We start from the raw sequence: 15181 nt of genomic DNA, 5'->3' as shown, positions 1-15181 counted from the left end.
AATAAATCACAATTATTAAGGGACATTTTTTATTAACGGTCACACAATTATAAAGGTCAATTCACACCACATTGTGATGACAACGTATGAGGGAAAACTGAACTTGAATGAGACCAAAACTCAAAACCGAGACTTTTGAATCTGTTTACCAAATAAGATTCGTTCACATTTGTTCAGTCAGTTTATTTGCAGATTATATCTTTACATCAGTAGGTGGTGTTAAATGAATGTCTTCTGTGTTATGAGTGAGTCGCTGAATCATTGATTCAACAGATTTGTTAAACAGTTGTTTGTTTTGCAGTTGTTCATGACTGAAATGAACGGGAACGATTAGTTTACTTAAAAGATTCATTCAAACACTGATTAACCATCCTATGGTATTAAAAAATGGCACATTCCTTTGGTATTCACAGTCATTTTTGACCAGAAGGTTTAGATGTGTAACCATTTTTTTATTTATTTATTTATTTTATGATGATAATGATACCATTTTTTTCTTACCTGAAATAAGAACAATAAAATTATGCATTTCTTTTGGGAATTTATGCTACATTTCTAAATATTACCATTCATTTGCATATACAAATAAGCACATTTTTGGAAATAAAAAAAATCAGAACTGACACTTCTATAAGTTGAAAGATGAAGAAAATATGAGAATGTGACAAATTGAAGGCATATTGCTGCCATCTGGTGAACAAAATATAAATAACATGACTTGAAAACCATGTCATGCCAGTAACTGTAGTCACCTACTGTATAGTCTGATGGCTTGTTGCAACCTAAGTTTATATTTTATCACAAGATATGCATTTGGATATATATTTAGACATTATCAAACTATTATTGTGTCAGTTTTTGCAGTTTATGTCATTAGGCTTGTCATCAAACCATGGTGTTACAAAGAGAAGACACAGAATAAATATTTTTCTACCAATAATTTATTTCAAACATAAACATGTAATAACTTAAAATAAATGCATAATAATGTCAAGAAAATGAACAACAAGAAACAGAAATGAACTGCAAAATTCTGAAAAATCAATTAGAGTATCAAACTGAAGGATCAGAGTAAATATTTTGCAATTTCAAACTTTCTATGGAAAAATTATTATTTTGCAAACATGTGTGTGTGAGTGTGTCAGACTGCTGTTATCAGCTGGAAAACAACAGATGATTCGTTATGCAAACAATGACCAAAAGAAGCTGTAGAGCTCCACTTATTGATGCCCTGGTTCTCTCTCTCTCTCTCTCTCTCTGTGTGTGTGTGTATTCTGCATTGTGAGTGTGCTATCATCTCAACCCTTCATTTCTAAGTGTGTATTTTTAGCATTGTGTCTGATTTATTGGTTTTATTTGACAAATGTAAAAAAAAAAAAAAAAAAAAAAAGTGTTTTGTTAGTCTCACCAGTTCATTCTTATGTGTGTGTGTAAGTGTGTGTGTGTGTGTGTGTGTGTGTGTGAGTGGGTGTGTGTGTTTTGCACTGAGGATGTTTGAGGATGAGTCTCACCCTAACTTCTGTTTTTTGTTTTGTTTTGTTTTTTCTGCATTGTGGTTGATTTATTGATTGTATTTGACAGATTTTAAAAAAATTTCTCAAAAAAAGTTTTTTGGTCTTTCCCATTCATTTTCAATGGTCGGTCAGTTTTGACCGCAAATACCAAAGGTGTCGTTTTTGTTTTTTTCTTTTGTTATTTTACGACCACTTAGACTTTTTATTTGTATGTTCAGATGGCAAATGGAGGAAAAGTCACCAAGTCTTGTACTGCTCAGATAAAGGAAACAATTTTTATTACATTTTAAAAATGTATTTCGGTCAAAAATGACCGAATACCATACGAGGGTGAAGCTGGGCTTTCACTACCCGACTGTCAGACTACCTAAGTCGCAGTACTGCTCACATTACACAACAAGGTTTGTGGTTATCTGTCATCTTCTTGTCTTAGCAGCGCTCATACTGCACAACAGAACGCAGACGAGGTGCACAAACTGCAAGATCTTTGACCAAGAGGCAACCCAGACCAACAGCAAAACATCATTTTCTCACATAAATTCACGTGAGAAATTAGAGTGATCATGAGATTTTTCCAGGAATGGTGGGTCACGATCAGCTTGCTGTCCAAAATTTGTCTGTGCACTTATTGTGTCAGAAAAGATGAAAAAAGAAAATATGGCAGCCACAACGTTTGGAAAGATGTGGGCAGGCTGTCAGCGTCTGTTTTGGGGAAAAAATTGCAGTAGAGTAGAGTGTGTAGACCATATATTTTTTTGCTAAAAAATTCTTGCTTGTTAGTTTATTACAATAAAACATAATTATGATCAAATTGTGGCTTTTCATTCTTGTGCATAGATGCATGATAAAATGTGATTGGTTGGAGCAGTTCGCACTTGTCCCTGCATTGCTCACACGACAAGATCATGTAGAGATAATATCAAGCATTGCTTGAAAATATCCCAGCATCTGTGGCCCTGCCTCAAATGGCACCCTCCGCCCTTGCGGTCTTCCTCTGAGTGCAGACTTTGGGGATGTAAGCGAGTGCAGACCGATGGGGCGCTCACTTCAAGACTTCAATCAGATGACGCATTTTCTACATTATGTTTTTATATATGCGCAGTTTTACAAATTATTATTTGAAAAAGTCATGACATTGATAGATAGGGTAAAGGAACACACTTTACACTCACTATTGAATATTTGTTTTTAATAAATAATTTCAAGCAACACAATGACAATAAAGCATTAGATAATTTAATTAAGAATCTCTGAAAAACAAAGCGCACATATAACTACAGCAACAAAACTCCATCGTTTTAAATCTTTAGAGAACAAATAAACATGATTCAGACACATGGATGGTTACAGGCAGGTGCTCAGAACACAGTAAAATGTATAGAAAGAACATAAGAACACATTTACCAAAAATACACACAGCAACACTTCTGCAGGTATAATAAAATATTACTGTTAGACCGAATGTTGCTATATCAGTAGTATCAGGTGAAATTAATTAACCAAATATGCCAAACGTCACGTTAAATAAGGAATTGTCCCGTAATTTAGGGAACAAAATTGCATTCCGTAGGAAATCCATACGCGATGCCCTTTGTCCCATATTTTAGTGTCACACACCCAAACTGCTGAGTGTTTCACAAATCGAGAGAAATTGACCTGAAACACACACACCTTTCACGTGAGTTGTGTGAGATATCAGCTGTTTTAACACGGACGGCTTCGCACTCAACGTGTTTTTGCTTCTGTCCGCGCTGTTTTTCAATGTAAAGCAGCATCTCATACAGGAGTGCCTGAAAATATGGATCATTCCTACAACTGGGTGACATTAAGTCCCCAGTACAAGATTGTGTGGTATTTATATTGTTTCATTTGACCCGATTACAATTTTAAAAGGCTTGTTAAAACGAATAAAGACTTTTTATAATGTTACACACATCTGTTGGCTTAAAAGTTACATTTTAAATAACTGAAATCCTTTTTTGTGTGTCCCTTGATTTATTACGCACCCTGTTATGTCATACTTTCATTGAAGATATATGTTAGGAAATGACAACACGCACACTGGAGGTGGACATCAGCCATTCTGCAAAATTACTTTTGAGTAATTTCAGATGGTCAGACGATCAGGGACTGGGTAGCCTAATAGTAAACCACTTGTTTTTTGGTAGGACTACACCACTGATTCCAAGGTAATATAACACAAAGAATAATGTTATAAACGTACACTCGATATTTAAAAAAATTATCATATTAAAAAGTTTGCTAGATTTACGCTGCTAAATAAGGCAGAAAATGCATCATCACAGTCTGTGAAAAAGGTCTATTAAACCAGCTGCAACTGCAATCTGTTTTTATAAACAAACACATGTGACATCCCTTCATCTCCATAGTCTATAAAAGCTTTTAATTGTCATGATGAACTTTAAAAAATAATTTTAAACCCCTGACTTTTTGTTTGAAACTGGTTAATGCTTGTGTTGTTTTAATGTAACTTCACTGGATCAGTTATTCTAAAGGAGTTTAAATAAAATAATAATACAAAGTGGCATTTTATTTATTTAATAAATACATTGTACATCTGTTTATTGGTTTATTTTTTATTCAAATAAATAAAACAAATGTTTAAACACAACGCTTGCATTTTTCATAAAGTCATAAAGATTTAAATAATTTATTTTCAGTTTCTATTCTAAAAGCAGTTATGATGCAAAACCATGTGTAAATATTTCTGATTAGGTGCAGGTTCATTAGCGTCAACCTTTGTGCAATGGCAGCGACTCTTTTTGCCGATTTACTGATATTTTGAGCCCTAACCCCTTCAACCATCCGAAGCTCTCACTCTGGAGGGTAAACCCTCTGAAGGGATTGGAAATGACACCCCCTTTTGGAGTTGGCACAACCCCCTTTTGGAGTAACCCCGCCCTCTTTTGGAGTAACTCCGCCCTATTTTGGCGATTCCAAAATAGGTTGATGCATGTGTTCATCACACCTTTCTCCTCCCTTACACATGGATCATAGCAGTGACAGAAGCACATAGTTGTTTAATTCAAAGAGCACCGCTGGTGCTGACACCCTTTGACTTTTGTCATTTGTATTTTGAGCTGATCTGTGGATAAATGTCTGCTACAGACCTCCGTGTGAGGAGAAATGGTGAAATGCGCTTGGATTGGAGTGGAGTATCTACTTTACTAGCCAGATGGGCTCAGGTTGAATTAAATCTCTGAAAACTATTCTTCCACTTAAATTTGAAGAAGCTGTACACGGTATTGTTCAAAATATTTAATCTCCTATCTCTGAAAAGATCCGTACTATAAAATACTCTTTCGAACACTCATTTTAAGTGGCGTTTCGGGAACTAGGCAACTACAGTGCATGTAAATACGTTTAACCGGAAACTAGCGGGTCGCGCTATTTCAAAGCGGAAGTACATCATGAGGCTCAGTGCAAGTAGTCCATTTGTCTGCTGTTGAGCCCACACTGATGTGGGCTGAGCCGAAGGGCACATTGAGGGTGCAAAGGGGGCGCTCGCGAGTACCCCTCAGACATGTCAAATGGGACTTCAAGTGTCCACATCAAGTGTGCCATTTGGGACAGGGCCTGTGACTGCTCAAGACTGGCTCAGATCATGTTGATGAATTGCTTATACTTTACGAGCATCGCCGCCCGTAGCGTGCACCGATTTGGCGGCGATCCGGCGTTTTGTCGCAGACCTCGGAAATCTGTTTCCCCCTATGATTCCCTTTTGTTAAAGTCTGTTCCCCCTATGTTTCACTTAGATTAGTGTCTAAGTCTGTTCCCCCTATGTTTCCCCTTAAGGATACTGTCAAGGTCGGTTCCCCCTATGTTTCCCCTATGTTTCCCTTTGGGTTAGTGTCGAAGTCTGTTCCCCCTATGTTTCCCCTTAGGTTAGTGTCGAAGTCTGTTCCCCCTATGTTTCCCCTTAGGTTAGTGTCGAAGTCTGTTCCCCCTATGTTTCTCCTTAGGTTAGTGCAGAAGTCTATTCCCCCTATGTTTCCCCTTAAGTTAATGTTGAAGTCTGTTCCCCCTATGTTTCCCCTTAGGATAGTGTCGAAGTCTATTCCCCCTATGTTTCCCCTTAAGTTAATGTCGAAGTCTGTTCCCCCTATGTTTCCCCTTAGGTTAGTGCAGAAGTCTGTTCCCCCTATGTTTCACCTTAGGTTAATGTCGAAGTCTGTTCCCCCTATGTTTCACCTTAGGTTAGTGTCGTAGTCTGTTCCCCCTATGTTTCGCCTTAGGTTAATGTCGATGTCTGTTCCCCCAATGTTTCCCTTTTGTCAAAGTCTGTTCCCCCTATGTTTCACCTTAGGTTAATGTCGAAGTCTGTTCCCCCTATGTTTCACCTTAGGTTAGTGTCGAAGTCTGTTCCCCCTATGTTTCACCTTAGGTTAGTGTCGAAGTCTGTTCCCCCTATGTTTCACCTTAGGTTAATGTCGATGTCTGTTCCCCCAATGTTTCCCTTTTGTCAAAGTCTGTTCCCCCTATGTTTCCCCTTAGGTTAGTGTCGAAGTCTGTTCCCCTATGTTTCCTCTTAAGGTTAGTGTAGAAGTCTGTTCCCCCTATGTTTCCCCTTAAGGTTAGTGTAGAAGTCTGTTCCCCCTATGTTTCCCCTTAAGGTTAGTGTCGAAGTCTGTTCCCCTATGTTTCCCCTTAAGGTTAGTGTAGAAGTCTGTTCCCCCTATGTTTCCCCTTAAGGTTAGTGTAGAAGTCTGTTCCCCTATGTTTCCCCTTAAGGTTAGTGTAGAAGTCTGTTCCCCCTATGTTTCCCCTTAAGGTTAGTGTAGAAGTCTGTTCCCCCTATGTTTCGCTTTAGGTTAGTGTCGAAGTCTGTTCACCCTATGTTTCCCCTTAGGTTAGTGCAGAAGTCTATTCCCCCTATGTTTCCCCTTAGGTTAATGTCGAAGTCTGTTCACCCTATGTTTCCCCTTAGGTTAATGTCGAAGTCTGTTCCCCCTATGTTTCACCTTAGGTTAATGTCAAAGTCTGTTCCCCCTATGTTTCACCTTAGGTTAGTGTCGAAGTCTGTTCCCCCTATATTTTCTCTTAATGTTAGTGTTGAAGTCTGTTCCCCCTATGTTTCGCCTTAGGTTAGTGTTGAAGTCTGTTCCCCCTATGTTTCGCCTTAGGTTAGTGTTGAAGTCTGTTCCCCCTATGTTTCGCCTTAGGTTAGTGCAGAAGTCTGTTCCCCCTATGTTTCGCCTTAGGTTAGTGTCGAAGTCTGTTCCCCTATGTTTCGCCTTAGGTTAGTGTTGAAGTCTGTTCCCCCTATATTTCGCCTTAGGTTAATGTCGATGTCTGTTCCCCCTATGTTTCCTCTTTGTCAAAGTCTGTTCCCCCTATGTTTCCCCTTAAGGTTAGTGTCGAAGTCTGTTCCCCTTATGTTTAATGTTTAACAGTGCTACGGGGAACACTAACCTAAGGGGAAACATAGGGGGAACACACTTCGACACAACACAGGCCAAAAATCGTGTAGTGAGAGCCTGGCTTTAGTTTACAAATGAAACAACACTACACATATTGGACAAAACAACTAAAATATAGTGAACATATAATACGAATTCATGTATTGGTAACAAACCACATCCACAGTGTGTTTTATGTCCAGCACTGATTGCCAGTGAATGAAAATGACAGTTTAAAAAATCCAATACCCAACGTTCCAAGATAAGCCTGTCTCTATCCAAAACCCCACCTTGCAAAGACATGTCAGCCAACCCGATGTCTGCAAACCTGAAGTGCATTTGAATGAGAGGGACAGTGTGTTTCTGATTGGCTAAAAAAGCAAGGCCCGCTTCCAGGCTATCGCAGAGACGGGTGACTGTGTTTTCTCAAGAAACCTACTTTAGTGATATCTCTCAGGCAGTAGAGACATTTTTAGCGTGCTATTCCATAAAATAATCACTTTCAGAACTGTTAAATCCAACCAAAATCATCTCTTATGCCTTTAATAATAATGCCTAATAATCTCCATTGCTGAATTGGCTACATCACTCTACTCTCCTCTCCACCAATAGCTAGTGTGTGGTGGGAGTTCTGGCGCACTCTGGCTGCCGTCGCATCATCCAGGTGGATGCTGCACTGGTGGTGATTGAGGAGATTCCCCCTATACTATGCAAAGTACTTTGAGTGCCTAGAAAAGGAATTATTATTATTATTATTTAATACCACCCCTTAACTCCTGCGGTCCGTTGTTTTTATCCACAGTTTTCCTGAGGAACCACTGGGCGGCGCCATGATGATTCTAATTGACTGTTTTGTATTTCTGGTCTCCAGACATCAAGTAAAAACTGCCAAAAGGAGCGATACAGAGGAAAACATAATTAATTAAACACACATATACAGTGAAATTCTTTTTTTCACATATCCCAGCTAAGCTGGGGTCAGAGCACAAGGTCAGCCATGATACAGTGCCCCTGGAGCAGATAGGGTCAAGGGCCTTGCTCAAGGGCCCAACAGTGGCATCTTGAACCCCCAACCTTCTGATCAATAACCAAGAGCCTTAACCACTGAGCCACCACTGCCTGTAGGTTAGTGTCGAAGTCTGTTCCCCCTATGGGAACTGACTTCGACACTAACCTAAGGGGAAACATAGGGGGAACAGAATTCGACACTAACCTAAGGCGAAATATAGGGGGAACAGACTTCGACAAAGAGGAAACATAGGGGGAACAGACTTCAACACTAATCTAAGGCGAAACATAGGGGGAACAGACTTCGACAAAGAGGAAACATGGGGGGACAGACTTCAACACTAATCTAAGGGGAAACATAGGGGGAACAGAATTCGACACTAACCTAAGGCGAAATATAGGGGGAACAGACTTCGACAAAGAGGAAACATAGGGGGAACAGACTTCAACACTAACCTAAGGGGAAACATAGGGGGAACAGACTTCGACAAAGAGGAAACATGGGGGGACAGACTTCAACACTAATCTAAGGGGAAATATAGGGGGAACAGACTTCGACACTAACCTAAGGGGAAACATAGTGGGAACAGACTTCAACACTAACCTAAGGGGAAACATAGGGGGAACAGACTTCGACAAAGAGGAAACATGGGGGGACAGACTTCAACACTAATCTAAGGGGAAATATAGGGGGAATAGACTTCGACAAAGAGGAAACGTAGGGGGGCAGACTTCAACACTAATCTAAGGCGAAACAAATGGGGAACAGACTTTGACACTATTTAAGTGTAAAAACATTTTAAAAACATTCAAATGTTGCTTAGTGTAAAAATTAATTTCATGCTCAGAATAATTAATGATATCAACGTAGCCAGTGGTCGATTTGTAAAACAATTTTAAAGGGGGTGGTGGTGTCAAACTTTTTTGACACCGCTAATGCTTATGGGTAATTGACAAATAAGGTTGAGGCGTTAAAAATAAGAAATCTTTACATTTTTGAAAAAACCTTTACAGCATTTTTTGCAAAAAAAATTAAAAATTGTAAAATGTCATGTGATCTAACCATAGAGTAAAAGGTAATGTAATACTTTCTTTGCACCTTGAATACATGAGAGGATAAACAACTTAATCTTTAATTTAAAAAAAAGTTTTAAAACACATTTTCTAGGTAAAAAATAATAATATTTTTTATACATATGATGAACTTTTTTGTCAGAAATATCACTATATTTTCTCAGGGTTACACCACATGACCAGAACAAAATGTGCCTTTTCATTAAAAAAAATATGTTTTTTAAAAACTTCACGCTGTCTTGAGAGTCTTAAGGCGTCCACTCTGTTTTATGGTATTATGGTCGACATAAACAACATGTTGGTTACACCACATGACTTTGATTTTGTGGACAAAAGCATTCCTAAAAATGAATCATATTTTTGTGAAACAAACGATTATTTCACAGCCTTTTATTTTATTTTATTTTATTTATTTATTTTTTTTTTGTAAAGAAATAACACTAAAAGATTATTCTGCAGTAGTCATGCTAACATTTATTATTTCAAGAATGTCAGCTTTTAATGAGCCCTTTTTCTGTTTCTGGACACCACATGACATATTTTACTTTAAGCCCCAGAAAAAAATATCAATATGACTTCGAATTCAAAAATTGAAAATATGCTCAAGAGGTGTATTCAAGTAAATGTTTAGTGTGAATTGCATTTTTATGTATTTTTAGTTTAATAGATCTGGGGGCAAAAAAGAAAAAAAAAGAGCATCACGTCATTGACCCTTAAACATGGCCATAATATACACCTGTTACCCTCTGTTATTGTATTTTATGATTAATTTTGAGAATAAAACCGGCGTCTTTTTTGCGGTGGAGAGAGAGCTCGCGCGCTCATGGATGCCACATTGCGGGACCAAAGCGTCACCCTGCACAATATGTCCAATCTCTTTAAGTGTAAAGATTTAATTGCGGGATTGCACCTCTTGAAATTTGGCAACCTCACACATGTCGAAATCTAATTCTGACCGGCAAATCATCCTTATTTAAAGTCTGATATTTATCAAACATAGAGAATTTAATATTTTACTTGCATGATTAGTTCTAAGTAATGCATGACGTAATTGATCTAAAGGGGATTGTAAGGGGGGATGGTGGTTTTACAAAGGGGATGGTATTTGGTATTTCTTGCAACAAGGGGAATGGCATCCCCTCGCATCCCCCCTCAACTCGAGCCCTGAACGTAACTAACCTCAGACCGTCACTGAAAAACCTGGAGACGGAAATTGAAAACAGTCAAATCGTGTAAAACTTCCGTGTTCAGGAAAAAGGTGGATACTCCTATACTGGTTGTCCTTGAATTCCATCTGCGCGTGGAAACAGTCACTGGAATCTCTCCTCCCACTCCACATCATATTCCTTCATTCTCCATTCACTTTCTCCGTCTCTCTGACCTCAGATGTCTCCTGCTTTCTCCAGAAACTGCTCTCAGGACCATATTTAGCCAGTGCTCCTGCTTCAATGCCACAGAGCGTTTATTTACTGCTTTAATTTTGCTTTGCAAAAATATGCCAAGTCGCCTCAGCGTTGCGCTTTTGCGGTTAAATTGTGTTTTCTTTATGGCTGCGAGCCACGTCAAGAGCGCCGAACCGGGCTACCTCTTTCCAGATTCAGAACAAGGTTTGTGTTTTCACGCAAATAAAATCATATAGTTTGGTTCAAGCTTATTTAAGGCTGTTGTACCCAAAGAAGGAGCTAGTAAGTCCCTCTGGTGAGTGGTCAACTCTTTTGGAGTCCTGAACTTCACACAAACTCATTTTATAAAAGCACCTTTTAACCCTTTAATGCACTAATTATTACGCTAAAGAAAAAATGATAAAAAAAATGTTATAGTCAATTATGGAATCATTCCCATTTTCCCAAAATGATGTATTTAGAGAAACTTTAACATCTGTCCATTGTAGTAGGTTTTCCAGAGGAACTTGGCCTAAATATGGATAGCTGGATTCAGTGTGGGGGTGTAATCCAAGTTTGTAATTGGATTACACCCAACACTGAACAAAGCAATTAGTTACTGTCATCTAATTACTTTTTAGTCAAAAAAAGTAGTGTAATGCAATACATTTTAAAGTCTTGTAATCAGATTACAGTTACAGACTTTGAATTAATTTAACTACTTTTAGGTACATTTTAGGGTTATGCTTATTTCTAATATATTATTTATGTAGAATACATTAAGATTCACTGTGATGGAAAAAAATGTGAGGGGCTGAGTGTAACCATGAACAAGAAAGATAGACATTATTTTGAATTTGCTGAGCAGAACAGTGTTTTAGAAAGTAACTTAAAAGTAAAGTAATTAGTAATGTGATTACTTTCCTATGAAGTAATTAGTAAAGTAATCTGATTACAATTTTTAGAGAAATAATTAGTAATTTGTTGTGGATTACTACTTCACTTCATCGGTCATGTTGAAGTTATGCATTCGTAAATAAAAATATATAAATAAAAAGCTAAAACAAATAATAATAATTCCCTTTATTTTTTTCCAAATGATGCATTTATGAGAGTAATTAGTCCATTGCAATAGAAGATAGTTGTAGATATTCCAGAGGTATGATTTGTATAGAGGACAGTCATATAGAATTATGTGTAAGAGACAAATGTAATCACCAGTAGTGTTTTGGATGTAACCTCAAACCCTGAATGGTCAAAAAAAAAAAAAAAGAATATATATATTTATATATATATCTATATATATCTATATATATATATATCTATATATATATATATATATATATATATATATATATATATATATATATATATATATATATATAATTTTTATTTTATTTATTTATTTATTTTTTTTAAATATCTTTACAATGTGTACTGAATGTCATGCATTAAAGGGATCATTTGTTTGGTAAATATGAGTGTTTGGTACAAAATCTGAGTTGGTAACTGGAAGATTGTTGGATCAAACCCTGTAGTGGTTAATTTGGGAATTATCACCATTGTGCCCTTGAGCAAGACACTTAAAGGGATAGTTCACCAAAAAATGAAATTTCTCTCATCATTTACTCACTCTCATGCCATCCCAGATGTGTATGACTTTCTTCTGCAGAATTCAAAGATTTTTAGGAGAATATCTCAGCTCTGTAGGTCCATACAATGCAAGTGAATTTTGAAGGTCAAAAAAGCACATAAACCTACTGGGCAGGGAGAAGAATTTATAGTAGAAAAGGAGTTACATTTTGGTCTGTTCTCACCCCAAACTGATTTGATCACTTCAGAAGATATGGGTTTAACCACTGGAGTCTAAGCTGCCTTAATGTGATTTTTGGACCATCACGGTGCTGGCAACCATTCACTTGCACTGTATAAACCTACAGAGCTGAGATATTCTTCTAAAAATCTTCATTTGTGTTCAACAGAAGAAAGAAAGCCATGCACATCTGGGATGGCATGAGGGTAAGTAAATGATGAGAGAATTTTCATTTTTGGGTGAACTATCCCTTTAAAGTTGCTGTCATTGTAATAAGTGTGCTTGTAAATGTCAACTGAGTTTTTTATGGAGCTCTTTCTTTGTCTTGTTTTCATTCATAGAACTCTTCATTAAGCAGCATTCTGAATTTTTCATCAATCATCCAGAAAAAGTGGACAGAGATGGGAAATTTATCTCGTACGCTTTATCGCATCACTTCTCGAACAGGCGACATAAGAGAGACCTGAATTCAGGAGACAGACGGGTGTATTACAAACTGAACTACAATGGCCGGGAATTGACTCTCAATCTAACCACCAACGACAACCTGCTCTCCAATGAATATGTGCAGGAGAGACAAAATGGGAGGTCAGCGGAGAAATGGCCACAATCATTTGGGAAAGGCTCCTGTCATCTTATTGGCACCATAATGGATGACAACATGCAGGGGACGGCCGCCATCAGCACCTGTGAAGGATTGGTGAGAAATATACATTATAATCAATTAAGCAATTGTTTAAAACAGTGTTTCCCAACCTTTTAAGCTGTAAAAACCCCCACAATACCATCAGTAAGGCTCAAGTACCTCTTCATCAACACAAAACCAAAGATGTGTACCAAAGGCTAAATATCATTTATTTATAGTATATAAATATAATTTATGATGTTTATTCGTTAACAACAACAAAAACAAAACCAATTAAATATGCAGTTAGAACAAATGAATGCTGTTAATTTTACAGGGCAGGGAATCTTCTAACTTTGTACATTGGGAAAATTGTTTTATCATTAGTTTTTCATAATTTTGGTAGACAGTAGCTATATTATGTATTAACAATAAACATGTAGGCCAAACTATAACTACGTATATATATATATATATATATATATATATATATATATATATATATATATATATATATATATATATATATATATATATATATATATCGTCAGTAAGCTGAAAAATATCGAGATATCAGTTTGGTATCCATACACTAGGGCTGGGCGATATGGATAACCAAAATGATATTTCAATATTTTTCAGCATATTGATGATATTCAATATATATCTTGATAATTATGTATTTGCTCTGAATTGCTAAAAAAAATGTTTTAAATCAGAGAAACCATCATTTCATCCAAACAGCCATTGTAGTCGAGTAGATTCAGCATTTTAAAGGCATTTAATACAAATCTATTGAAAAATAAAGAAAGGCATGTTCCCCAAAGTTTTCCACTTAATGGGGAAATTACATTTTCATTGATATGCACTTTTTTGATATGCTCTTTATGAAACTTAATGACCAAATAAAAAGCAAATTTAAATTATCGTGATATTCACGATATTGCTTAATTTAATATCGTCAGCAAAATCATCGCAATTATATTGTGAAAGGAGGAGGCGAGAACTGGCTTGACAATATAAATAATAATTTAATAATAAACGTAAACAAAAAGACAAACACAAACACATGCCCGTAACTCTCTCACTCTGGAACTGCCACCTCCGGTCGCCTTTATCCCTCTCGAGGGCTTGATTAGCCTGATAGGCCAGGTGTGCAGCATCATGACCCGGCCCCACCCTCCTCCCTGCAACACTCCTCCCTCCTTTCCTTCAGGTTGGGGAGCCCCAAAGGGGGGGCGTGCCTTTCCGGCCCCACCTGCCGGCAGGTCATCCCTGCCTCTTCGGACCTGGGAGGGTGACAAGGGGAGAAAAAAAACAAAAAAAACCAGAGGGAATGGCCAACACGGAGCAACAGCAGGATAAAGAGAGAGGAGAGAGAGAAAAAAACATACTCTGAAACGCTGTCGTCTGGTCCTCGACCACTCCACCCTCTGCCGGATGACAGCCACTCCTCCCCGGGCGGACCGGAGCGAGTCCTCCGACCCCTGGGAGACGGAACGCCCCGCCACGTTTCGGCGGCTGGTAGGGAACTCCTCCGCCCCTGGCAGCAGCTCCACCGCTCCAGTCGGCCGGAAGTGAGCCCCTCCTCCCCTCGCGGACGGCGGCCGTTCCTCCACATCCAGGCGGTCGGCAGCAACTCCTCCGTCCCCCGGCGGATGGCCGCGGCTACTCCACGACAGTGCATCCCTCCTCCTTCCCGGGTTGCGGCACCAATGTAACGAAGTTCAATAGAAAGGAGGAGGTGAGAACCGGCTTGACAATATAAATAATAATTTAATAATAAACTTAAACAAAAAGACAAACACAAACACATGCCGGGCAGCTGCCCGTAACTCTCTCTCTCTGGAACTGTTGCCTCCGGTGGCCTTTATCCCCCTCGAGGGCTTGATCAGCCTGATTAGGGGCCGGGTGTGCAGCATCACGACCCGGCCCCGCCCTCCTCCCTGCCACAACTGTATATTGCCCAACCTTAATACACACATATTATTTGGCTTGCATGTTTATTGTATACATGCACACTTTGTACTATTTACAAGTATTTACACTGATATGTAGAACAAGCTCTAAAATGGTACTGTTTTTTAAGAAAACCGTCAGTTCCGCATTTTGTTTTGGCTGTGCATATTAATGAGAGTGGAGTGCTAAATGCTTCCTTTTGTTTTTGCAAAATAGAAAAAAAAAAAAGAATTGCGTTAATCCGTTTTTGGACACACATTACAAGGAGTCCAACAAAACTTCTACTCTAAACACAAAAGGGTTTTCGGTGCAGAACTTTGTATATCAAAAGATCGATCTTGGGATTTTAAGATTGGATATCAAGATAGTTTAAATGTAGATCATGA

The 15181-nt window shown here is 38.1% G+C and overlaps 1 protein-coding gene across 1 annotated transcript in view; it reads left to right on the top strand.

Moving 5' to 3' along the window:
- The first annotated feature begins 10467 nt into the window (after positions 1-10467).
- Positions 10468-15181, top strand: part of adamts12 (ADAM metallopeptidase with thrombospondin type 1 motif, 12) — a 58048-nt gene continuing 53334 nt past the window's right edge. Inside the window, exons 1-2 of the mRNA XM_051679559.1 lie at positions 10468-10623; positions 12553-12911. Coding sequence (XP_051535519.1) covers positions 10512-10623; positions 12553-12911 — 471 coding nt within the window. The 5' untranslated portion in view covers positions 10468-10511. The remainder of the gene's footprint in view (positions 10624-12552; positions 12912-15181) is intronic.

Source organism: Myxocyprinus asiaticus, chromosome 3 (assembly GCF_019703515.2).
Source record: "Myxocyprinus asiaticus isolate MX2 ecotype Aquarium Trade chromosome 3, UBuf_Myxa_2, whole genome shotgun sequence".
Classification (NCBI taxonomy): Eukaryota; Metazoa; Chordata; class Actinopteri; order Cypriniformes; family Catostomidae; genus Myxocyprinus; species Myxocyprinus asiaticus.
Note: the sequence above shows the minus strand (reverse complement) of the source record. Positions and strands in the feature narration are given on the sequence as shown.